Genomic DNA, 27087 nt, shown 5'->3' on the forward strand with positions numbered 1-27087 from the left:
CACAATTATACACACGCGCACACTCACACGCATATGCATGCACACCGGCCGCAGGTGCAACAATTCTAGGCTGTCAAATGAGGACTGTTTCCTTGTTTTTGAGGATGAGGTAAAATTAACACAAACAGAAAAAAAAATAAGATTTAAGAAAAGAATAAAAGCAAACTAGTCACCCATATCAGTTATGATGCAGTAGGTATGAAATCCAGATGCTTTTTAAATCACTTGGAGAAGGAAAGGTAATATACAGTACTAAGGTTTAACTAAAAGTCACGTGAAGCCAGTCATCAGTGGCTCACACCTGTAACTCTAGATACTCAGGCTGAGATCTGAGGACCACAGTTTGAAACCCAGCTCAAGCAAGAAAGTATGTGAAACCTTCAATTAACCACCAAAAAAGGTCCAGGTGGAGCTGTGGCTCAAGTGGTAGAGTGCTAGCTGTGACTAGCTCAGGAACATCTCCCAGGCCCTGAGTTCAAGCCTCAGGACCAGCACCAAAAAAAAAAAAAAAAAAAATCAGGTGAAAGATTTGCTTGCTACTCATCCTAGAAAAGTAATATATTTGAATTGTGCTTCAAAACCCACATATTATATTTAAGAAACAGTGCTTAGCCCAGCTCTATGTGCTTCATGTGCAGCCCTTGTCCTAGCCTAAGGATTCAGGGTGGTCATTTAATACTGGAGGACACAACCTTTGGGTATCTGGGTAGTTTAATTCAAGTCAAAGTTGTCTTTAACCGTAGACCACAGAACTGTGCATCTGGATCCTCCTAAGGTAAAATAAGAGTGGAGAGAAGGATGGATTGCGTAGTCTCCTTAAAGGTTATTCTAGCCCAACACTGTATAAACTATTTCTTTAGGCACTGTTATTTTCTAAATTATTTGAAGCAAATATTATTTACAGAACAATCTTTGATAGAGGTAATTGTAGCAGAGAGGAAGAGTTAAGAGGAACCATGTAATTAAAGAACCCAAATGTAAGAGGTATCACTTCCAGAGCATCAGTTTACAAGGTTCCCCTCTTCCTCTTTTACTCTCTCCCCTTTTCTCCATCCTCTCTCCTCCTCTCCCTGCTACTGTTTCAATTTGCTCACAGATCTCACACACATGTGCACATATGTGCTGGTACCAAGTCTTGAATTCAGGGCACTGAACCCTGGGCACTGTCCCTGAGCTTTTTTGCTCAAGGCTAGTGCTTTACCACTTGAGCCATAGCTCCATTTCCAGCTTTTTTTTTGATGGCTAATTCCAGATAATAGTCTCACAGACTTTGCTGCCTAGACTGGCTTTAAACCACTATCCTGAGTAGCTAGGCATGAGCCACTAGTACCTGGCTGGGACTCTCAACTTTTAACCCCGATAGAAGGAGTTGAGCATAGAAGGATCCCCCTGTAGACTACAGGGGCAGAGTACATAGCTGAGAGTAGGAAGGACAGGTATAGAAAGGGAAAAGGGGAGTGTGGAGATAAGCGTGTGAGAAAGAAAGGCATAGGGAAGGTTAATGCTGTAGTGGTATTCCATGACATCTCTTAGATCCCAGAGTGGTGGTTCGTCTCCCAGCATTTGTGAGCTCTGCATTTGGAAGCTTCTGGACTTTGATATCAGCTCCTCTAACTTCTCTATTTTACCTTCCCAGTTTGGGATCAGTAAAATCTATTCATTTAAGCTAGGGAGATAAACACAATTGTTTTAATAACATTGTTCCTGCGGGAAATGAACTCTTCCACATTTTACAGACTGTTAGTCAGCTTTCTATTGCTATGGTAAAATACCTAAGAAAGTCAAGTTAAAGGAAGAAGGATTTATTTTGGTTTCATGGTTTCAGCCCACAGTCAGCTGGGCCCAATGGTTTTGGGTCTGAGATGAGTCAGAACATCACTGTTGTGGGAATGGGTGGAGGATGAGGCTACTTATCTCATGGTGACAGTAGGGACTGGTGACAAGACACTCTCCCAGTGACCTATTTCCTCCAACTAGGCCCATCTGCTATGAACTTACAGTTGGCTAACCCACTGATGAAGTTAGTGCCATGCAGTCACCATCTGGGGACATAGTCTTCAATGCATGTCTTTAGAGGACCTTCCACATCCAAACCATTCATTGGAACATCAGTGAATAGAACCATCAGTAAAATTGAGAGTATTAACTTTAAAGCTTGTGATTTTAAAGAAGTCCTTCCTTTTATCAACTCATCTGTCTATGTACTTCTCACTCAGATTGTATGATTGTTTTCACTGTCCTTTTTTTTTTTTTGCTCGTCTTGACTAAGATAGTTTCACCTGTGTCTTAAGGGGAAAATAGCAGTAGCCAAGACAAAATTAGGACACTGGGCATTTAGTCAGGGTGTTATCTACTCAGAGTTTACTCCAAGGTCAAGCTGGGGGGACTTATCACAAAAGAATATACAGATTTGCCTGAATTAGCTAATAGAGAATGGATAGGGCTTAGGGATGAGAGGGCTCCTGTGGACTATAGTGGGCTGATTTATTCCTATAGAGTGAAGTTATTACTAAAATAGAATAGAGCAGACAAGCTGGCAGTCAGAGCTCTACACTTAAAGTCAGGGAAAAGCACAAAGGGACTTTCATTCCATCTCTGACATTTTATTTGTTTTGAAAAATGTGAAGCAAGTAAATGTGAAATAAGGTGTTCATTATTTATGTTCTGTGTGAAATATTTTCTAGTTATCAAAAGCAAAATAATGGCTGGGTTATTATAGCTCAATGGCAGGGCACCTGATTAATTTGGCAAGGCCCTGAGTTCCATTTCAGGATGGGGGGTGGGAGGTAGGGGGAGAAGATGTGACTCAAATGGTAGAATGCCAGCTTTGAGCAAAAAAAAAAAAAAAAAAAAAATCTAAGTGAACTGAGCACTAGTGGCTCATGCCTGTAATCCCGGATACTCAAAAGGCTGAGATCTGAGGATCCTGGTTCATAGCAACCCAGGCAGGAAAGTCTGTAAGACTTTTGTCTGTAATTAACCACCAAAAAGAAGTGGAGCTGTGGCTCAAATGGTAGAGTGAAAAAGCCCGGGACCAGCAACAAAAAAACAAAAAGATCTAAGTGAGGCTGGGAATGTGGCTTAGTGGTAGAGTGCTTGCCTAGCATGCATGAAGTCCTGGGTTCAGTTTTTTTTTTTTTGGTGGGTCATGGGGCTTGAACTCTGGGCTTGGGCACTGTCCCTATACTCTTCGGCTCAAGGCATGCACTCTAACACTTGAGCCACAGTGCTACTTCCAGTTTTCTAGTGGTTTATTGGAGATAAGAGTCTGATGGACTTTCCTGCCCAGGCTGGCTTTGAACCATGATCCTCAGATCTCAGCCTCCTGAGTAGCTAGGATTACAGGAGTGAACCACCAGCACCCAGCTTGTGTTAATTCTTCAGTACCATATAAACAGAAAAAGCCAGAAGTGGTGCTGTGGCTCAAGTGGTATAGCACTAACCTTGAACAGAAGAAGCTCAGGGATAGTGCCTAGGCCCCAAGTTCAAGCCCCAGGACTGGCAAAAACAAACAAAAAAAGATCAGGGCCCTCCCTGAGTTCTAGTCCCAGTACTGGCATGAGAATAAGGAAGGAAGAGAGGGAGAGAGGGAGGAAGTGAAGAAGGAAAAAAGGAAGGAAAAGAAATTACCTTAAAAGTTAATTGTACAAGAGACAAAGGAAAGAACTTAATATACAAATCAGATTGTTAGCTTTTGAATAAGCAATTATTAATGGCAATCACTTGAAGGAGCATGTAAATGCTACACTTGTTCTGCAGTAAAAGAATTGATAAAGATCATCCAAAATGAAAGAACAAATGCAATGAAGAAGTGAAAATAAATAAGTGGGGGGGAAAAAACAGCTCAAAGCTTCTTTATGGCTTGGGCTTAACTTCTTTTAGGCATGATATATTCTAGCATCCGTTGTGTATCATTAGAGGATATAAATATGTAAAAAGAGCTAGACACAGCTGGCTCATGCCTGTAATTCTAGCTACACAGGAGACTGAGATCTGAGAATTGCGATTCAAAGCCAGCCCAAGCAAGAAAGTCCATGAGACTCTTATCTCCAATTAACCACCAGAAGTGGCGCTGTGGCTCAAGTGGTAAATGGCTAACCTTGAGCTGAAGAGCTGAGGGACAGTGCCCAGGACCAGAGTTCAAGACCCATGACACTCCCCTCCCCCCCCAAAAAAAAAGTGAAATCAAATTCAAGATTACTGCTGGACGCTGGTAACTCAAACCTGTAATCCTAGCTACCCAGGAGGCCGAGGATTGTGGTTCAAAGCCAGCTTGGGCAGGAAAGTCTGTGAAACTCTTATCTCCAATAAACCACCAGAAAGCCGGAAGTGGCTCTGTAGCTCAAGTGATAGAGTGCTCATTTGAGCTGAAGAGCCGGAGGGACTGTGCTCAGGCCCAGAGTTCAAGCCCCATGACCAACAACAAAACAAAACAACAACAAAAAAAACCTGTACACCTAGTGTTTGCATCCATACACTGATGGGAAGAATAATATCTTTTTTGGAAAAGCAGAGTCAGATAAATCTTTTGGCTAGCCCATATACAAAATTTCTCATTTACTTTTTTGTGTATGTGTGCACAGGTCTTGAGGCTTGAACTCTGGGTCTGGGTGCTGTCCTTGAGTTTTTTAGCTCAAGATTAGTGTTCTGTACTACTTAAGCCACAGCTTTACCTCTCTCTTATTTTGGTGATTAATTTAGGATAGATTCTCACATACTTTCCTTCCCATGGCTGGCTTTGATCTACAGACCTAAGATCTCAGCCTCCTTAGTAGTTTAGAAGAACGTGTGTAAGTCACCAGCACTTGTCTCTTATTTACTCTTGCAGTTTCTGCTATACTACATACTATGCAGGCCATAGGGATTTGATGGCAAACCTCATAAACCTCTACCCTCAAAGAGCTGAACATTTTCCTAGATAAAAAGCACTGTACACTTAGATTTGGCCAAGAATTTCCAGGTGGGACAGCAGGGCACTGATGGGAGTAGTGTTTTTGGCAAACAGAACAACACACGTAAAGGCTAAGTTGAAGCATTGTCGCACATTTGAAGATCATCTAGAAATTGCGTCATGGCTCAAGTACAGAGCACAAAAGGGATGGGAAAGGCCTGCAGAAAGGATTAAGATATGAACAGATTTTGAAGCCGTGAGCAGGTTTTGAAATCATGTTAAGGAATTTTACACTTTCCTTAGCATGATGAAGCACTACTGAATGAGAATATTACCAGGTATGTATTTTGAAGGTTTCTCACCTACATTATGGTATAGAGGTCAATGGAGAGCCAGATAGAAGGTAAGCAGAAGAAAGATGATATTTGTAATAATTTACACGAAAAGTCACATTGCATTGTAGTAAAGTTTCAGAAATGGTTAAGTAGATTTCCTTAAAATTGCATGTTAATGGGACAGAGTAGCATGGGCCAGTGGTATTGACCTTCTCCCCTAAAATGTGGAGGCTAAATCAGTAAGATAAAATGGTTAATAATTAAATGTGGGTAGTAAAAGGGAGACAAATTAGAAATTTCTTCCAACTCCGAATCAGTGCTCAATCATAGATGTGGGTTAGGGACATTTTTTCTAGTAAAAAATTGATACAAGTACATAACTAACTATAAGGCAAGAATGCTGTTAAATACTCTTGCGGTCATGCTTACTTATTCTTGAAAAGTATTTTCATAACATTTAGGGGGGAGTTAAAAATGGATACAAGGATTTTACCTTTATAGAAACTGGGCATGGTAGAACATGCCTTTAGTTCCTGCGCTCAGAAAGCTGAGACTCACTTGAGACCAGGAGTTAGAGACCAGCCTGGATAAAAACCCTGTCTCAAATAAATAATCAAGTCATCATATTTACTGTTTATTTATTTTTTTTGGTTGGTCATGGAGCCTGACCTCTGGGCCTGGGTGCTGTCCTTCAGCTCTTCAGCTGTAGGCGAGTGCTCTACCACTTGAGCCACAGCACCACTCCCGGCATTTTCTGCTTATGTAGTGCTGAGGAATCGAACCCAGGCCTCATGCATACAAGGCAAGCGCTCTACCACTGAGCCACTTTCTCAGCCAGTTACTGTCTTTTTGTGTGTGTGTGTGTGTGTACTGAGGAATTGAACCCAAGACATTGCACTTGCAAGACAAATGCTTTGCCACTGAGCTAACTCCCAGCATATTTACTGTTTTATGACATAAAAATTCACTTGTCATTGCCATTTTCCTTTCTGGAAAACACAGAAAGGCATAAATAGCTTACCCAGCAAGCATCACATATGGCTGAGTCATCATGTATTTATGCTCTGGAAACTGAACACTAAGATTCATTTTCCACATGATGAAACCCGTCATCATAGAACATGATTCTTATGCTAAAGGAGGACATCGTTCATTCTAATGTACTTTCCTCAGCCTTGTGCAAGAGTAGGGCCAGTAAGCCCCACATTTGTGTCATTAATTGGCACAAGGATCAGAGGAAAAAGAAATAGTCTAGGAGATATAGGAGTGATTCACTTTTAGATATTTGGAGATTTGGAGCTTGTGGTAGAGGTTTCCAATAGGCAGTAGAAATGCTGGCCTGAAGAGAATCAGGGTGGAAATAAGTATATTTGAAAAGTCATGATATGAGTATTAGCAGAAGCTAGCATGTATAGATAGAATAAGAAGATACAAGCAAAGATAGAATACTATGGAAATGAAACATGCGTAGGGAACAGTAGAAGAGGAAATCTATAGAGGTGGCTGACAAACAAGCATTCTTAATAACTGCCTGCCTCCCCCTTTTTGCCTGCCTGCCCACCCACCTGCCCTCTCTCGCTCTCTCTTTCCTTTCTCTCTTTCTGTTCTCTCTCTTTCCATTCTCTTTCTTTTTCTTTCTTCCTTTCGTTCTCTCTCTCTCCTCTCTCCCTCCCTCTCTTTTTCCCCTCCCTCCCTCCCTCCCTCCCTCCCTCCCTCCTTCCTCCTTCCTCCCTTCCTCCCTTCCTTTCCTGTGTGTGCATATGTGTGTGCTTATATGCCAGTACTGGGGCTTGAACTCAGGACTAGGGTGCCCTCCCTTAGGTTTTTGGATCAAGGCTGGTGCTCTACCACGTGAGCCACAGCTCTGCTCCCAGATTTCTGCTGGTTAATTGGAGATAAGAGTATCACAACTTTTCTATCTGTGCTGGTTTTGATCCTTAGATCTCAGCTTCCTGAGTAGTTAGGGTTATAGGCATGAGCCACCAGCACCCAGCTCTACCTATAATAATGTTGTTGCTAAGCTCCCCTCTGCTTGAGATCTCTCTCTTTTTTGGGGGGGGGGGGGGGTCTGGTCGTGGGGCCTGAACTCTGGGCCTGGGCACTGTCCCTCAGCTCTAGGTTAGTGCTCTACCACTTGAGCCACAGCGCCACTTCCAGCTTTTTTCTTTTTGCTTATGTGGTGCTGAGGAATAGAACCCAGGGCCTCATACATGCAAGGCAAGCGCTCTACCACTGAGCCACCTTCCCAGCCCTCTGCTTGAGATCTCACCAATCTGCTGTCCTCACTATGCTTGACTTTGGGAATACAGCTTCTATTTTACTCACTGGCCTCTCTTTACTCTTATAGCTGAGAACAGTAACACATTGCCAAATTTTAGAGAAAACAAAAGAAAATCGTAAGTGGAAAAATAACAATGAGTTTAAGGAAATGTTTCTGTGACTGCATTCATTGTTCCTAGGACCAGGCGGTCATTTGGAAAAACCTGTACAGAATTCATTCTTCCTCAGATACAGAGTTGTCATTTTGTTAGAATCAAGATGTTACTCCCATGTGGGAGAGATTCTTTTTCTCTTACCAGTGAGGAAAGTGATTAAGTATATTTGGACCACCAGTGATCTGGCTGTAAAGGAACAAGATCCCAGGAGAAAAAAAAAGCGTTCCTTCAGTGAGATAAGGAGTCATTGACAAAAAAGAATCAAACATTTATCTGGCCTGCATATTCAAAAACTGAGTCTAGGTAATTAAATGGAATCCTGGACATGTGACTTCTAATGGGGGCACACAGCCCTATTTAGGAAGCAGTCTTGCCTTCTCCAAAAGAAAGAATAAATAAATAAATACTCAGATCTACTCAAGCTTCTAAATTACCATTGCCCATAGAACTTTTTGTTTTGATGAAAATACCCTATTCTCTGTTTGTAATATAGTAGCAACCAGAAATGTGGCTGATGCAAGAAAGGAACTGAACTTTAAACGCTAGTTAACTAAAAGTTTAGTTTAGGCTGGGCATTGGTGGCTCAAACCTGTCACCTTAGCTACTCGAGAGGATTTGAGGATTCTGGTTAGGAGCCACAGCAGGCAGTAAAAAACTGGATGTGGAGGTGTGGCTCAAGTGGTAGAGTGCCAGCTTTGAGTAAAGTACTGGGCTTGAACTCAGGCCTTGTGTTCTTGCTTGGTTTTTCTCTCAAAGCCTGTACTACTGCTTGAGCCACATCTCTGCTTTTGACTTTTTGCTGGTTAATGTCAGAGATGAGTCTTTTAGATATGTCTGCCATAGCTGGCTCATTACCTCAATTCCTAGATCTCAGCTCCCTGAGTCTCTAGGATTATAGGCCTAAGGCACTGGCACCTGGCTTTAGTTTTGTTCTGATTTGAGGCAGTCTTGCTATGTATCCTAGGCTGGCCACAAACTTGAGATTTTCCTGCCTCAGCTTCCCAAGTGCTAGGATTACAGGCATAATACCCCCATGCCCACCCTTATGTTTGTACAAAATTATTTATGAGGTGTTGGATGTATGGCTTAGGTAGTAGACCACCAGCCAGTAAAAGAAAGCATTAGATTCCAAGTTTTTGTCAAGTTCTGGTATTAGACTAAAAAAATTCATATATTTATGAAATGCTGATTATAAGATTTGATATAATGTGTGAAGTTATCTTGAATATTCAGATATAAGTGGAGGTTTGTTGTTTTTAGTGATGAGGTCTCATTGTATTGGAAATTCGTAGCAGGGACTGCCAATTAGATTCACTCTCATATCCAACTTTGAAACGTAGCTTTTGCAGTATACATACCTGTTCTATAGTAGTTTTATATTTACAGAAAAAGAGATAATCAATCACATGTAGTTTACCAATTATTGATGTTTTGTAGTAGTGTGGTACAGTATTGATGCATTAATGTTAACTCAATGTATCTCATTTAGATTTTCTTAGTCTTACCTAATGTCCTTTCTCTCTTGGAGGATTGAATCTAATATACAGTATTATATTCAGAAATTTTATCTCTCTAGTTATTGTCCTAGCTGTCTTGATTGTGACAGTTTCTCAGGCTTTTGTTGTTTTCCATGTCTTTCACAGTTTTGATGAGAACCTACAGGTATATTATAGTTGTCCCTCTTGGAATTTGGTGTTTTACTCATAATAGACTGAAATTATGGGATTATGTGTATCAAGATTGTGTTTACCCTTATAAGAATTTGCCAAACTGTCTTTCAAAGTGGCCCTCACATTTTGCATTTCTGTCAACAATGAATGGGATTCCTTCTCACTCCACATCCTTGTCAGCATTTGGCACATTTAGGTTTTTGAACTTAAACAATAATAGGTGTGCAGTGGTTGGGATACAATTGCCGCCCCCCCCCCTCCTGCTTCCTTCCCTCCTTCCTTCCCTCCTTCCTTCCCTCCCTGCTTCCCTCCCTCCTTCCTTCCCTCCTTCCTTCCCTCCCTCCCTCCCTCCCTCCCTCCCTTCCTTCCTTCTTTCCTTCTTTCTTTTTTTTTTTTTGGTGGGAGAGCAGTTCTAGAGTTTGACGTTAGGGTCTCATGCTCACTAGGTAGGTGCTCTACCATTTGAGTCACACATAACCCAGCTCTTTATCACTTAAGTTTTTTTCAGTTAGGGTCCTGAATTACTGACCAGGACCAGCTTTAGACCATGATTCTCCTACATAGCTGGGATTACAGGCATGTACCACCATGCTCAGATTACTAAGTGAAGTTTTGTTGTTTTTGCCTGGTCTTGAAATATAGTCCTCTCAGTGCTTCTGAGTAACTGTAATTACAGATGTGAGCCACCATACCTGGCCTGAATACGTTTCTTAAAGTTAGTCATTTATTCTTTTTTTTTTTTTAACCAGTCCTGGGGCTAAAACTCAGGACCTGGACCATGTCCCTGAGCTGCTTTTGCTCAGGGATAGCTCTACCCCTTGAACCACAGCACCACTTCTGTCTTTTTCTGTTTATGACTGAAAAGTTGAACCCAGGGCTTCATGCATGCCAGGCAAGCACTCTGCCACTAAGCCACCTTCCCATCCCTCCCTAGTCATTTATTCTTACTGTCATACTTCATTATATCTCACAGAGACACTAACTTTCTCTTGATATTTTTTTTGAAATTAGCTTTAATATAGGTGTGCTTTTTCCCACACAGATACCTATTACAGATGTTAAAGCGGCATTTCACTTACTGTGTTAAAAATGACTCATTCTCTTTGCTTTCTCTTACTACTTGTAGTTTATAAGCTATATTACAGTGATCTTGAAGTGAATGTCTCCTGGTCTCATGTTGAATTGCTTTTGCTTAATTTTTGTATTCTCATTTTCCATTCTTCACAGCCATTTTGCTTTTTCATGTTTGTTTTTGTTTCTTTGTTCATAAAGCTTTTTGTTTCTGTTACATCATGTAGTTTTGTACCAATGGCTAGAAGCAGATCGCCATGGCAAGAGCCAAGATGCTGCAAATACGACTTCAGGTAAAAATAAGTTAGAAAAGAACTAGTACTAGAAGTCATTATTATCTTCATTCACTCCATACCAGTTTAGAAATGTTGCTTTATTCTGTTTTGCTTGGACAAACTTACAGTTACTTATTCTGTTCTATTATCTGCACCCTAATTTGCATAAAGACCTCATTTGCTTCCAGGCTTGAAAAAATATATTCGCTAGGCTTTCAGCTGTCTTGACATATGTTTCCTACTTTCTTAGGATGAAGGGTTTAATCTGTAGGTTATGATTATAGGTTACCCAGCAGGATTTATGTTTATGTCTAATTTACAGCAAGGATATTAATTAAGGAGCTAATTTTTTGGCAGTGTAGAGACTTGAACCCAGAGCCTCACATGGATATTAAGATTGGTACAAGTTTGTTTGGTCCTTGTTTGTTTCAGGACAGTATCTAAAAGGTAAATTTCAATAAGGAATGTTGTATAATTTCTACTTCTGGAAATTTAAATTCCCAAACATAGTCATTTTTCTTGCTTACTCCTGGCAGTAAATTTTAAACTACAATTTTATAAACCTAGCATTCAACATGGAAATAGGTTGTTCCTCTCTAGCTTTGCCTAAAAGACATCTCCATGACTCTTTGCTAGCTGGTACTAGCCCTTATTGAGGATTGAGCTGTATTACTCATTTCTCAGTCCTTACCAGTGATAGCAGAATTCATAAGTATAGATTCTTAATTTCCTTCAAAGTATTATTTGTCAAGACAGCTGAATATATAACAATGATCTTTCCTTGTGCTCCCTTTTTTAAGTATGAGAGATGGTGGTGGTACTGGTGCTGCTTGCTGCTGCTGGAGTTGGTGATGGTGGTGGTTTATTTCTCTTGTTGGTATTTTGTAGGCTTTCTGGTTTTGTGAGATTCTTTCTGGAGGTAATTTCCTTTTTTCTCTCTTATTGATTCATTGTGCTTCAAAAAGGTATGATGTTCCTTATGTAACAGAACAATTACAGTGACAATGAAACTGTCATGCTTTCTCTGTTTTCTCTTCTGTCCCATTCATTCCTTGACATATAAGTGAAGATAATGTTACTATTTTAAATCAGACAGGCAAAAACTCATTGAAAGGTAAGTGTTATAAGGATTCATAACCTGGGTTGGTGTCAGTTATGACCTGCTTCTATTGTGTTTGGTATTTTTCTTCTATTTATGGATGATAAGAAGCATTTTCTGTCATTAGTGGTGTGTGTAGGACAAGGCTTCCAAAAATATGCAGACTGCCCACACACTCAGAACCAGGAGATTGTTTTTTTCTTTTTTTTTTTTTCCCCCATGAACTCACGGTGAGTAGAATGTAACCTTTTTTTTTTTTCTTACAAATAATCTAAACCTTCTTAGTGTTATGGGAAAATCTAGCATAAGCCTGGGGATGTCATTTATCCACAAGTCTACAGCGCTAAACTGTCTCTGTCCTCAGCCACACTGTTTCCCATTTATCCACTGACCTTTTGATGTTCAGGAACCTAAGAGCTACTGCAAAAAGGGGTACCCTCCTTAGGAATGCTGCCGGCACTTTCTCTTATGGAAGTAAAAGCTTTCAAGTCTTAAAAAATGGGACTGTGCAGTAAAAAAGATAGAGCAATGATGTATGTGGTCCTTGGTTAAATGAAACAGAAAAATCGCAAGGAAAATGATCATTAGCCACAGACTTCCATTAGAAGCAGTAGTTTTTTTGGGGGGGGTCCGGTGGTGGGGCTTGAACTCTGGGCCTGGGCGTTGTCCCTCAGCTCTTCAGCTCAAGGCTAGCGCTCTACCACTTGAGCCACAGCGCCACTTCTGGCTTTTTTCTTTTTGCTTATGTGGTGCTGAGGAATTGAACCCAGGGCCTCAGGCTTGCAAGGCAAGCGCTCTACCGCTGAGCCACCTTCCCAGCCCGGAAGCAGTAGTTTCTTTACCTTAGCAAATAAATTTAAATTATGTGTCCTTATTTTTTTTTTTTAATCTTCTATTTCATACTGAAGTCTCCAACAAGATTTTCAAGTGTGACTTTTCCCTCCTGTTATCTGTTAAGTTTTGCACTCACTTAAAGGTGTTTTAGTATCTGTCTTCATATTTTTCCCAAAATGGAAACTGAGTTTAACAAGATGTCAGCATATCACTTACAAGTTAGATTGCTTTGCAGTGTTCTTAATTGTGCAAGTACTGGTAAATTACATTTATATTTTGCTGTAAATTAGTAGTTTACACTTTATTCCAATTTAGAAAAATAGAAAAATGCAGGACACAGATTGAAATTACTTCAAGGTCTTCCAATTCCTTGATCTCAGCTTTTTTTTTTTTTTTTGGTCAGTCATGGGGCTTGAACTCTGGGCCTGGGTGCTGCCCCTCAGCTCTTCAGCTCAAGGCAAACACTCTTATCACTTGAGCAACAGTGTCACTTCTGGTTTTCTGGTGGTTAATTGGGGATAAGAGTGTCACAAACTTTCCTACCTGGGCTGGCTTTGAACTGTGATCCTCAGATCTCAGCCTCCTGAGTAGTTAGGATTATAGGTGTGAGCCACTGGTGCCTGCCCTCAACTTTTTGACATTAGAAATGTAAGATCATCCACATGAAAATGTTTTCTGAAACTGAGGCATTTGGAAATAACAGAATTAATAATGGAATTCATTTGACTAAGAAGATAAAGAACTGATCTGATAGCTGTTACTGAGTTTTCTTATGTAAAACAGTGTACATTTTTATCTTTTCAGAACTTTTGACAGATAATGAATTTGGTTAGCTCATTTCTTTTAGGAAGTTTATCTAATATGTCTGTCTACTGGCAAACTCAGCAGTGATATTCATAATCTTGTCCATTGCTGAGGAGCCTGGATATAAAGCCATATGTACCAGAGATTTTTGTTGTAACACGAATAAAATTGCCTTTTCTGTGACTGAAGCATTGGGTCTGTATATTAAACTTTATCAGCCTATGAAGAGGTTCCATCAATGTTTCTTTAGTGTATGTTAAAATGATTATGGTAATTACATGATCACAGTGATTATATTACCATGTTTTGATGTTTAATGTTGATTGTATAGCTAAGACTTAAAAATTCAGAGTATAAACTGTTAAGTGAAGATTTCTTATTTTACTTGTTTTCTAGTTGTCCACTAGACAACTCTTAGCAGAGTTAGAAACTTAATTTGCATTTCAGCAAAGTCAGCAAATATATTTCTATAAATATATATCTATATATGCAAATAATTATAAAACAATGGAGATAGTACTGAGGAAGTCAGTTATTTATCAATTATTATTTGTTGTAGGTGAAAATTTTGACCAGAGTCCTTTGAGAAGAACATTCAAATCCAAAGTTTTGGCACACTATCCTCAGAACATAGAATGGAACCCATTTGATCAAGATGCAGTAAACATGGTCTGTATTTATTTTTTTCTCCGTTTTCTCTTTAGCCTTCCTTTTATTTTAAGATAGCAGTAGTTTGAATAACATTATTTCATTTCATTTCAATAATTGCATGAGAAATAGACTATTGTCCACATTTTACAGATGTAGAAACTGAAGTTCAGAGAAGTTAGGGTGCCCATCCAGGGTTCCCAATGGCTAAAGCAACCTCAAAGCCGATTATGTTTCCTACTCTTGAGTTGTCTTGTTGGCTTGTATTAATATAAAGAAGTGTTGATAAACAGTGGTAGTACATTGTGTGGTTACATTTCAAGGAATGATGCCCAGTGGGCCTGTAATTAATCTTCCTAGATAACAGGAAGCTAGAAAGGAAAATAAATGTGTCATTTAAGCCATAGTTGGAATTTGATTATAAGGAATCTGAATCCATGTACTTACTTAACTACCAATAGCAATTAGAGAGATTTTTAGAAATGAAGCTCATTGTTTTCTGGTCACTTTAAGAGCTTAGAAGCCTTGATGATATTTTAGACTTCCATTGACTTTGTGCTTACTTAATTTAGGAAACCCCAGGATACAGATCAGAGATCTAGCATGGTAAACACAGAAATGATCCATGGTAGACTAAGCCCCTGGTACAGGCATAGTTCACTTTAAGAATTTTTATTTGTTTGTTTGTTTTGTTGGTCATGGGGCTTGAACTCTGGGTCATGCTGTCCTGAGCTTTTCAGCTAACGGCTAGCCCTCTATCACTTGAGCCACAGTGCCACTTCCGGTTTTCTGGTGGCTTATTGGAGATAAGAGTCTCATGGACTTTCTTGCCTGGGCCGGTTTTGAACCCTGATTCTCAGATCTCAGCCTCCTGAGTTGCTAGGATTATAAGCGTGAGCTGTCAGCAACCAGCTTAAGAATTTTCAAGTTAGAACTGAAGACTCATTCTTGCAATACTCTAAGGAAAAGAAGTTAATATTTATTGAAAGTCTGCTAGGTGTTTAAGCCTTGTTATTTTCACTTGCATGTTTACATTGACCCAGTATGACTTTCATTCAAGTTTCGTAGAGTAACATGTCCAGAATCATGTAGTGGGTATAAGAAGTAAATCCAGGCCGGGCGCTGGTGGCTCACGCCTGTAATCCTAGCTACTCAGGAGGCTGAGATCTGAGGATCGCGGTTCAAAGCCAGCCCGGGCAGGAGAGACCGTGAGACTCCTATCTCCAATAAACCACCAGAAAACCGGAAGTGGCGCTGTAGCTCAAGTGGTAGAGCGCTCGCCTTGAGCTGAAGAGCTGAGGGACAGCACCCAGGCCCAGAGTTCAAGCCCCACGACCGACAAAAAAAAAAAAAAAAAAAAAGGAAGTAAATCCAGATAGTTTTTACTTTCTTTTTTTTCTTTTTTTTTTTGCTGGTCCTGGAGCTTGAACTCAGGGCCTGGGCACTGACTTTGAGCCTCTCTGGGCTCAAGGCTAGCACTGAGCCACAGCTCCACTTCTGGCTTTTTCTGCTTATGTGGTACTGAGGAATTGAACCCAGGGCTTCATGAATGCTAGGCAAGCACTCTACCACTAAGCCCATTCCAAGCCCTTTAAATAAAATTTAATTTTTTTTTATTTTATTGTAAAAAGTGGTATACAGAGGGGATTACACTTACATAAGTAATGAGTACTTTTCTTATTGAAGTGTTAACCCTCCCTTTTTCCCCCACTTTTCCTCCCTCCTCATTTTTACTTTCTATCTTGATTTCTTTTTCCTACCTGCTTTGGTACCTCCTTAAAAGAAAGATTAAAAACTGTTTTAGCCAGGCTCTGGTGGCTCACACCTATAATCCTAGCTACTCAGGAGACTGAGATCTGAGGATCACGGTTGGAAGCCAGCCTGGGCAGGAAACTCCATGAGACTCTTATCTCTAATGAATTACTCAAAAAGCCCAGAAGTAATGCTGTGGTTCAAGGGGTTAGAACACTAGTTTTGAGCACAAAGAGACTCAGAGACAGTGCCTAGGCCCCAAGTTCCTGCCCCAGGACTGACAAAAACAAAACAAAACAAAACTATGTATCTTAGTGTTTTAATTTGCGTTAGAAATGATATTGGCCATACTGGCCCCTTAGTGATATTTCTGCATCATAACAAAGCCTTTCCAGTTTGGGTTTGCTGTGTTCCAGCAAGCCATTAGCATATGCTTTTGGTAAAGACAGATGCCTAATGCAGTTGACTTTGATTTTTTTTCTTTTTCCTGCAGGTCCTGGGGCATGAACCCAGGGCCTAGGTGCTGTCCCTGAGTTTTTGTTCTCAAGGCTAGGGCTCTACCAATTGAACCTCAGCTCCACTTAAGGCTTATTTGGTGCTTAGTTGGAGATAAGATTCCCATGGACTTTGTTGCCTGGGTTGGCTTTGAATCTCATCCTCCTGAGCAGCTAGGATTATAGGTATGAACCACTGGTGCCCAGCTTGACTTTGATTCTTTACAGAGCACAGTATAGTCCCAAGTTTACATTTTGATAATACTGTGGTTGTTTAAGATCATCTTTGATGAAGAGAGTACTATAGAAATTGAATAATGCACAACTCTTAAGTTATTTTTATGAGACTCACAGTCTAAACAAGTTTCTGAATAGTTAACCATCAGTAGTGATAAAAAGTAATCTGAGCCGGGTGCTCGTGGCTCACGCCTGTAATCCTAGCTACTCAGGAGGCTGAGATCTGAGGATCGCGGTTCAAAGCCAGCCCAGGCAGGAGAGACCGTGAGACTCCTATCTCCAATAAACACCAGAAAAACCGGAAGTGGAGCTGTAGCTCAAGTGGCAGAGCACTCGCCTTGAGCTGAAGAGCTGAGGGACAGCGCCCAGGCGGAGTTCAAGCCCCACGACTGACCAAAAAAAAAAAAAAAAAAAAGTAATCTGTCAGCTGCCCATGCCAGCAAAACATGAAGTGTTAGTGGTTCTAACCAAAGCACTGAAAACATGGTTAAGAATGTGAATAAATGATAAAACATGATCTTATATTAGTTAGATATTCAAAGTATAAATGATATTGTGAAAAACCAGAATCATTTTCAAAACTATGTTCTTACTACAATATGATTTTGTAGTCCTTCAGAACAAAGTGTCAAAAACACTCATCATGTTTTCTTTTTTAATCATTTGAGTGAGCAGTAAGCTACCCATAATATCTTTTGTCTCAGTATGCAAAACATTCATCTTTAAAGCAATTATCAGCTTCCTTGATTTGTCTTTGATTTTTTTTTTTGGCCTCTGCCACTTTTTTTTTTTTTTTTTTTTTAATGCAAACAGCAGAAATCTCCCTGGGAGGAATAGATATCAAGGCTGGATTTTGGTTATTAAATACCACATGGAATTTTGCTTTTTGCTGCAATTCTAAAGATTTACTATCATTCCTTGAAAATCTCCAAAAAAAAAAAATCCCATTTTACTAGTCTGAATTTGGGTTTTATATACTGCCCTTAATTTCCTCTTTGATTCATTAGTAAGTGTATTTTATGAGGCTATAATTTATTCTCATCTAAAAGTATAAACCATTGTTTCGCCTTTAGCAAAATCCCACCCCCAAGGTATCACTTTAGAGTTACTCCTCTAACAAGCTACAGTGGGGCTTTGAATGATCATCACATAAATTAGATACCCAAAGCAATGGACTTGGTTAAATAAAACATTGCATTGCAAATGTAATAGAAAATAAATATGAGTGACAGGTGAAATTGTTACTGAATTCATTACCGTTTTTAAAATCTCAATTGCTGATTGAGAGATTTTTTTAATGAAAAATAAGGTGAAATAGTCATGAAACATCACATACCCCAAATCCAGGACTAACCTGTGTAAACATTAACATGTTTATTTCAGATTAGTACCTTTAATCTTTTTTTTTTCATTTTCTATTAGTATATATTAGCTGTACATGGGGAAATTTCATTTACACACATGTATACAGTATATTGCAATCAACTCCCCCATCACTCTCCCTTATCTCCTCACCCCTTCCTAATACAATTTCAACAAGGTTCATTGTTCTGTTTTCATATATGTGAACAATGTTTTCACTGTATTCATCCTCTTTAACCCCCATTAGCCGAACCTCCTCTTTGTACTAGTATTTACTAGTATAGCAGACCCCTGTTTCTGTTTCCTCTCTCCTCCAGCCCCCTATTGATCAACAGCTTCCTTTAAGCACCTTTAATCCTAGAGGAAACAAAATCTGCAAAGCAGATCTGAAATTCTCCTGTTTCCTCCCCCAGTCTCATTTTCAGATCTCTTAGAGATAATCTGATGTTGACATCCATAATTACCATACTTTATAGTATTTGAATAGATAAATTTTAACCTTGCTGGGTGCTGTTGGTGCACACTTGTAATCCTGGCTACTCAGGAAGTAGAGACCTAAGGATCCTGGTTCAAAGCCAGCCTGGGCAGACAAATCTGAGAGACTCTTTTTTTTTTTTTTTTTTGGTGTCTGGGCCTGGGCGCTGTCCCTCAGCTCTTCAGCTCAAGGCTAGTGCTCTACCACTTGAGCCACAGCGCCACTTCCGGCTTTTTTCTTTTTGCTTATGTGGTACTGAGGAATCAAACCCAGGGCCTCATGCATGCAAGGCAAGCACTCTACCACTGAGCCACCTTCCTAGCCCCTAAGAGACTCTTTTTTGTTGTTGTTGTTGGTCATGGGGCTTGAACTCTGGGCCTAGACACTGTCCCTCAGCTCTTCAGCTCAAGGCAAGCACTCTACCACTTGAGCCACAGTGCCACTTCTGGTTTTCTGGTAGTTAATTGCAGATAAGAGTCTCACAGACTCTCCTCGATCTTCAGATCTCAGCGTCCTGAGTAGCTAGGATTACAGGTGTGAGCCACTGGCACCTGGTGCCTCTTATTTTTAACTAACCAGTAAAACACCAGAAATGGAACTGTAGCTCAAGTGGTAGCACTATCTTTCAGCAAAGAAGCTTAGAAACAATGCCTAGGTCCTGATTTCAAGTCCCACAATCAACACACCATCATCCCTCCCGCCTCCCCCCCCAAAAAAAAAAAAAAATCCAGTGTAATAAAGCTGGGAACTGGTGGCTCATGCCTGTAGTCCTAGATGCTCAGGAGGCTGAGATCCGAAGATTGTGGTTCACAGCCAGCTTGTCAGGAAGTCTGTGAGACTCATATCCAATTCAGAAATCTGAAATCTGGAAGTAGAACTATGGCTCAAATGGTAGAGTGCTCAGGGACAACACCTGGGCTCTGAGTTCACCCCCAGAACCAGCACACACACACAAACACACACACAGTGTAATGATAAATTTACTGTTTACTGTTTACAAAGAAAGTTGGAGTGGAATGAAAAAGAGTGAGGGGTGAAAGGTCAGAGAAAACTATCAAGATCCCTCACTTTGCACACTCAGCAAGTACTTGAATTTGAAGTAGATAACCCCAAATTCTATTCATAGGTTTGACATTAGAAAGTAATCCCTTATTATGATTATGATTTATTTTTAGTAAGCTCTCATTTTGACCCAAGTATAAGCTCTCATCTTAGAGTAGACTCAGAGTTGGGAATCTTCGACAACCATTGCTGGAAAAGCAATCTCTTCATATTACAGCTGAAATATTTCACTAACATCACCAACTCACATGTCCAAAACTCTTCCACACTGCTTTTTTTTTGTTGGTCATGGGGCTTGAACTCTGGACCTGGATGATGTTCCTGAGCTCTTTCGCTTAAGGCTAGAGCTCTACTACTTTGAGCCCAGTGCCACTTCTGGCTTTCATTGGTTAATAGGAGATAAAAGTCTTATGGACTTTCCTACCCTGGCTGGCTTTGAACTGTGATCCTTAGATCTCAGTCTCCTAAATAGCTAGGATTACAGGCACGAGCTACCAGAGCCCAGTTACACTCCTTTCTATTAATCTTGTTTAGCAAATGATACAGCCAACCTCCTGAGTTCCCAACCAGAAATCTATAAATTAGCCTTGAAAACTCACTCCCTTAATTAATCCCATCTGCAGACTATTTACTGTTTGCTTCCCTCTGTTTCTCCATACCCACCATGGTCCTAACCACCACAATCTCTTACCTGGACTGCTGCAGTTACTGTCTAACTGGCTTCTGCTCTTATTTGTCACACTGTCCCCTTGCTTATGCTGATCTACATCCCCTTTCCTCACACATGCAACTCAGGGCCCTAGGCATTGTCCCTGAGCCTCTTTTTTTTTTTTGGGTCCGGTCATGGGGCCTGAACTCTGGGCCTGGGCGCTGTCCCTCAGCTCTTCAGCTCAAGGCTAGCGCTCTACCACTTGAGCCACAGCGCCACTTCCGGCTTTTTTTTTTTCTTTTTTGCTTATGTGGTGCTAAGGAATCGAACCCAGGGCCTCAAGCATGCAAGGCAAGCGCTCTACCACTGAGCCACCTTCCCAGCCCCCCTGAGCCTCTTTGTGCTCAAGGCTAGCCACTCTACCACTTAAGCCACTGTGGGTTTTTTCTAGTAGTTTATTAGAGATAAGAGTCTCACAAGTTTTCCTAACCAGGCTGGATTCAAGCTGCAATCCTCAGCTCTCAGTATCCTGAATAGCTGGGACTATAGGCTTGAGCCACCAGTGCCCAGCTAGTGAATTCTTATCGAGCCTTAAGATTTTATTTTAAATAATTATCAATTTTGTGAGTTAACAATACCATGGTAAGAAAACCTTGATTTGTAGCTCAGGTTTCTGAGAAGTAAAATGTCTTTCATTTCCCAGTAATTTATATAACTGTCTTTTTTTTTTTTTTGTCGGTTATGGGGCCTGAACTCTGGGCCTGGGCACTGTCCCTCAGCTCTTCAGCTCAAGGCTAGCACTCTACCACTTGAGCCATAGTACCACTTCTGGCTTTTTCTGCTTATTGTGCTGAGGAATGGAACCCCGGGCCTCATGCATGCAAAGCAAGCACTCTACCACTGAGCAACCTTCCCAGCCTATATAACTGTCTTTTAAAAGTTAAAAATGAAATAGTATTTTCCAATTCATGGTTCCCAGATTACAAATATAATTTTTACTTTTTTATTTCTGGGAAAGAGCATTTAAGAAAAATTCTTACATCTGTTATCTGTGGCATAGGAAGTCTTCTCTTTTTGAGCACAACTTTTGGCAAGCCTTTCCTGTAAATGTTTGACTGTGTGCTCAAGAAAGCTACAAATCCTTAAGACTATTTGGATGCTTTTCAAAAACTATCATGAGCTGTAATTCTATGGTTTATGATATCTGGAAAGCCTGTCAATAAAATGAAATCTTTATTTCAGTGACTTTGGAGGTCACTGTATTTCTACATTGCCTAGTTGCAGAAAGAAAACTTTCTTGGTATACAAAGAGGCTGAATCAAAAGATGAATTAAGCTGGGCATGGGTAGTTCTTGCCTAATTTTAGCTACTCTAGAGGCTGAGATCTGAGAATCAAGATTCAAAGTTAGCCTGGGCAGGAAAGTTTGTGAAGCTCTTACTTCCAGTTAACCACCAAAAAGGAAATGGAGGGGTAGCTCATAGTAAAACACTAGCCTTGAGTGGAAAAAGCCAAACACGAGTGTAGAGCCCTGAGTTCAAGCCTCAATATTTCTCTCCTCCTCACCAATAGTCACTTTCAAGAAATATTAAATTTGGGGGGCTGGAAAGGTGGCTCAGTGGTAGAGCGCTTGCCTTGCATGCATGAGGCCCGGGGTTCGATTCCTCAACACCACATAAGCAAAAAGAAAAAAAGCCATAAGTGGTGCTGTGGCTCAAGTGGTAGAGTGCTAGCCTTGAGCTGAAGAGCTGAGGGACAGCGCCCAGGCCCAGAGTTCAGGCCCCACGACCAGACCTCCCCCCCCAAAAAAAAATTAAATTCGGGAGTTGGCAGAATATATTTAAAATTGTGGAAGAATTTGTTTGGGAAATGAGCTTCATTAGCAAATAGGACCAGAGTGTGGCTGTATCATTTGATGATATGAGCTACAAAGACTAGGATTTTTAGAAGAGTATGGTCTGAAGTAGCTATATGGAACATTTATGTTACCACTTGCCTTCATTCTCAGTGAGAATTTTGTTGCATTAATCCCTTCCCCCTCTTCTCCTCTTCCACCACCTCCTAGTCCTCCTCCTGTTTTTCTTGTTGTGCTGCTTGAACTCAGGTCTAGGGCACTGTCCCTGAGCTTTTCAACTTAAGGTGCTCATTCTACCACCTAAGTTATACCTCTACTTCTACCTTCTTTTAGTGGTTAATTGGAGATAAGATTGTCACAGAAGCTGGGAGCCAGTGGCTCATGCCTGTAATCCTAACTACTCAGGAGGCTAAGATCTATAGATCATGATTTGAAGCCAGCTTGAGCTGACAGTCCTTGTGAAAGCACTCTTAATCTCCAATTAACTACCAGAAAACCAGAAGTGGCACTGTAGCTCAAAGTGGTATAGCATTAGCCTTGAGAATAAAAGCTTAGGGAGAGCACCCAGACCCCAAGGTCAAGCCCATGACTGACCAAAAAAAAAAAAAAAAGATGTCAGGAATTTTTTTCTTCCCTAGCCTCCTGAGTAGCTAAGATTTTAGGCTTGTACCACCAGTGCCCAACATCTACCTAGCACCTTCATTTTACTAACTGCATGCACCATTGGGTTCCCATTTGAACTTCATTTTTACCTGATAATTCTCTTTTCTTACTGTTTCTTTCCCCCCCATAGAGGCCTGCACTTCCAACTGTCTTTTTTTTTTTTTTTTTCAGGTAAGGAGTAGGTTTATTCATCATTCCAGCTCGCAGCAGGTCATCTTGGTCCTCAAGGTGGTGGGGAAAGGCCTGGGAAAGAGAGCTGGGAGAGAGAGAGAGCTGGGAAAGAGAGGAAAGAGAAAAAAGAGCTAGAAAAGAGTAGAGAGAGAGCAGAGAGAGAGGGCGTCTGGGCCTGGGCTAGGCCTTATCTAGGGTATGGGCAGACAAAGGTGTGGCCACATCAAATTCAGATGTGACCTCAGGGGATGCAGATGTGACCTCTTCCAGTTGTCCCAGTTGCCTAGGTAACACAAGTACTGGGTGGAGACTTTGCTGCGAGGAGGGTGGAGTCTGCTAGCCATCCAGGAGCTGACCTTACATTCCAGCCTTTTAATAATCATGAAATAGGGCACAGATTCTCTCTGGCTACTTCCTGCTGACAAGGGGCGTCGACAATAGGGGTAAAAGGCTGGAATTTGATCCCCTCCCAGAGAAGGCAGTGAACAGCAGCTGTCCCTTGGTGGCATGAGTCCTTAGATGAAGTCTGGAGAAGTCTCATGAGCATTGAGGGGCTGGAAAAAAAAATACTAGAGAGCAAATAAATGGCAAGAGGAAGGACTTGGGGCTGAAAATGTTGGTAGAAATGTCCCTGGCTACTTCTGACATCTGGCAACTAGGTAGAGAAGTCAGATGACAAAGGCAAGAATATAAATTCCTGTTAAGTTAATAGGTAGACAGGTATAGACATTGGATGGGCAGGCTTCTTACTTCCACTGACCTCCTGGCTCTGGTTAATTTTGAAAGGGCAGGCACAAAGTAGCTGATGTGACATCATCTCCTCTTACTCCTCTCCATGTTCCCCTCTTCCCCAGACTGGCTGAGTCTAGGTGCTCATTGCTGGGATGGCTTGTCCCAGTTGGTATTCAAGGAGGTTTGAACTCAAGGCCTGGGCACTGTCCCTGAGCACGTCTGCTCAAGGCCAGCACTGAACCACTTTGAGTTATAGTACCACTTGCAGAGTTTGGCTGGTTAGAGATGAGAGTCTTGAGTCATGCTTCCAGCCAGGCTCTTTGCAGGTTAGCTGGGAGATGGGAGTCTTAGGGATTTTTCAGCTCTGGCTGGCTTTGAACTGAAATCTTTGCCACAAAAACCCTTTATTATTTCCAATTAAAGCAACAAGGAGATCAAATAGAATAAGTAGAGCTTACCTGTTCCTTATCAAGAATTGCCAACAAATTTTCTGAAATGACAAAACTCATTAGATGTGATGAGAATTTTAGCACAGATATGCCCAGTATTTTAGAACCATGTAGTCAGTAGAATACACAACACAAAACAAAAAAGGCAAAACTCAAAACCTAAAATTTTGACAACAGTGTTTAGACATCTTTGCTAACAAAGCACATCACATGATTGGGCCTCAGTTACCAGGGCTTGTGAAAAGAGCAACTTGTTAGCAAGGCACCTTAGAATAGCTGGATGGAGTAGTAAGTTTGGTGGAAGGTTAAGGACCAGATAGGGCCAAACCCTTAACCCACCAAGATGTGGCCAAGATGGCAAATTTCTGAAAAAAATGCAAAGAAACCCTGAACAAATAGATCAAGCCTACATTGGCTAGCCCTTGAGAGGGAACCTAGAGGGGGGTCCCAGGGACCCAGCCTGCATCATACTCTTCAGGGCACAAGCCAAAATGTAGAAAAGAGAAAGGGAGAGATAAGGAAAGTTGGACATGAATGGCAGAGAGCAAAGAGAGCCCAAAAGTAAACAGACTTCTGACCATTTACCATTGCAATAGCAAAAACTATGCACATCTGAGACTGGCATAAAATTAGGCTCTCTGGCTTTCCAGGGAGCTCAGGAGGCCTTTCAAAGGGGTTTCACGGCTCAGGCGTGATTCCCGCAGCACCCCATTAAATGAGTAGGAGAGTCAGTTTGGTGAGTAAAGGAGAGCTGACCAGGCAGAAGCGGCGTCCCAACTTCACCCAGAGCCCTCTAGAGAGAAATGGCCAAGCCCCCAAAACCAAGCGTCCTCGGCTTCAGAGGTGACCGGCCTTTCAGCTAAAGGCCGTAGGAGCTCTCTGGCGTGGCGCCACATCTGGACAGAGACTGAGCAACAGAGAGCCGTAGAGAGTAGTTTCACTCACCAGAGTAGAGAAGTGGTGTGGACGTGGATGTGAAGGCCAGCAATGGTATCGATGCGCTGTGTCTGCAGCAGACAGACAGGTTCACAAAAGGCCATCAGAACTGTGGATATTCCTCAGAGCAAAAGGGGAAAAACAAACAGAAAAAGAAAAAAGGAAAAAAAAACAGAGAGGAATCCCAGCTATCCTGACTTTAAGCCCTTTATCCGAGTCACGGCACCATTTATGTTAGGTTTTTAAAAAGAGGTAGCTGAGTAAGAACTGCACCACACATGTGGTATTCAGGTAAGGGGTAGGTTTATTCATCGTTCCAGCTGGCATCAGGCCATCTTGGTCCTCCACGCGGTGGGGAAAGGCCTGGGAAAGAGAGCTGGGAAAGAGAGAAAAGAGCTAGAAAAGAGCAGAGAGAGCCCAACTATCATTCTTAAAGCCTGGGAACTCCACAGAGGCAGGGACCAAGTCTTTCTCATTTCTGTGTCTTGATCACAGGGCCTAGCTCCTAAAGGCACTTAATAAACATTTACTCACACTTTGAGTGGGGGATCTATAACTTTAAAGATGAATTACATTTTCTTAGTAATGTGGAGACTTGGGAAAACTTGTAAGTTTTGCACCAGATTTGGTTATTAAATATAGAAAGTATTAGAAAAGTATAGGGTATGATAAAGTTATGTTTATGTAAAAAAGCATCTAGCAGAGGCTATGGCTTAAGTGGTAGAGTACAAGTGTGAGGCTTTGAGTTCAATCTCCAGCACCCTTCATTAATGAAAAAAATAAAAAAGGCATGTTAGAATACAAAAGTAGAGGAGGCTGGGAAGGTGGCTCAGTGGTAGAGTGCTTGCCTTGCATGCATGAGGCCGTCGATTCCTCAGCACCATATAAGCAGAAAAAGCCGGAAGGTGGCACTGTGGTTCAAGTGGTAGAGTGCTAGCCTTGAGCTGAAGAGCTGAGGGACAGTGCCCAGGCCTAGAGTTCAGGCTCCACGCCTGACCAAAAAAAAAAAAAAAAGTAGAGATATATAAAAGCAAATCATAGTTTGTTAGAATTAAAAGTTCTGTTGTTCTTAGTATGTTTCAGATTTTCTATAATTTATTTAGAAGAGTTGAAGGAATTCTAATTTCTCATGCATTTTAAGCATTTTATATATATCTCCTAGCTCCTTGGGTAATTTTGTTCCTGAGTTTGACTCAATCCTGGGTAGTTCCCAAGAAGGAGAGCATAATTTCCATTATAGCTAATCTAAAATATCTTGCTTCTGCTCTTCTTCAGTAAATCAAAGATTTTTATTTTAAAGTTTGTTTTTCCAAGACAGCAAAGATGAAACCAGTTGCCTTTCTTTTTAAATTCTTTTTTCGTTTTTCAAATAAGCTTTCAGCTATTTCCCATTTCCTCTGAAGCACCATCACAATTACAAAAAAATACACTTAATGATCTGTCTTCAAATTCTTGATGTAGGGGCTGGGAAGGTGGCTCAGCGGTAGAGTGCATGCCTTGCAAATTCTTGATGTAGCAACTCCTGAAGACAGGAGCTGAGGCCCAGAGCAATTACATGACCTGTTCCAGGTCACAAGCTTGATTAGAGGCTTAACTGAACCAAACCAAAGATCTCATTCTTAAACATTCCACACAGTGAATAGCTACACAGTAAATATTTTTCCTTTTATGTATGTATATGTGTATTTCTTTAAACAATATTTTTATGCATGTATAAAGCAAGACTTAAATTTTTTTTGTGTGTGTGTGGGTTTGGGGGCCTGAACTCTGGGCCTGGGCGCTGTCCTTCAGCTCAAGGCTCACACTCGTACCACTTGAGCCACAGCACCATTTCTGGCTTTTTCTGCTTATGTGGTACTGAGCAATTGAACCCAGGGCCTCATGCCTGCAAGGCAAGCACTCTACCACTGAGCTACCTTCCCAGCCTCTCCCTTCTTTTGTTTTTATCTTCTCTTTTTTGGTACTGGGGATCAAACCCAGGCCATTGCACTTGTTAGGCAAACACTTTGCCACTGAGCTACATCCCAGCCCATGTATTTTCTTTTTACTTGAGCCATACCTCCACTTCTATCTTTTTTTTTTTTGGTCAGTTGTGGGGCTTGAACTCTGGGCCTGGATGCTGCCCTTCAGCTCTTTAGCTCAAGGTTAGTGCTTTACTACTTGAGCTATGGTGCCACTTCTGATTTTCTG

At 41.1% G+C, this 27087-nt stretch overlaps 1 protein-coding gene across 2 annotated transcripts in view; it reads left to right on the forward strand.

The window, feature by feature from the left end:
- The window catches only part of Dennd5b (DENN domain containing 5B), a 159406-nt gene that overhangs the window by 50392 nt on the left and 81927 nt on the right, over positions 1-27087 (forward strand). The window contains exons 2-3 of one of the 2 annotated variants that reach the window (XM_042677655.1): positions 10630-10695; positions 13974-14083. In XM_042677655.1, the coding sequence (XP_042533589.1) occupies positions 10630-10695; positions 13974-14083 (176 nt within the window). The remainder of the gene's footprint in view (positions 1-10629; positions 10696-13973; positions 14084-27087) is intronic. The other variant, XM_042677656.1, reaches the window with a different exon arrangement.

This window comes from Dipodomys spectabilis, unplaced genomic scaffold (genome assembly GCF_019054845.1).
Source record: "Dipodomys spectabilis isolate Male_0828 unplaced genomic scaffold, ASM1905484v1 ptg000039l, whole genome shotgun sequence".
In the NCBI taxonomy this organism is placed as follows: Eukaryota; Metazoa; Chordata; class Mammalia; order Rodentia; family Heteromyidae; genus Dipodomys; species Dipodomys spectabilis.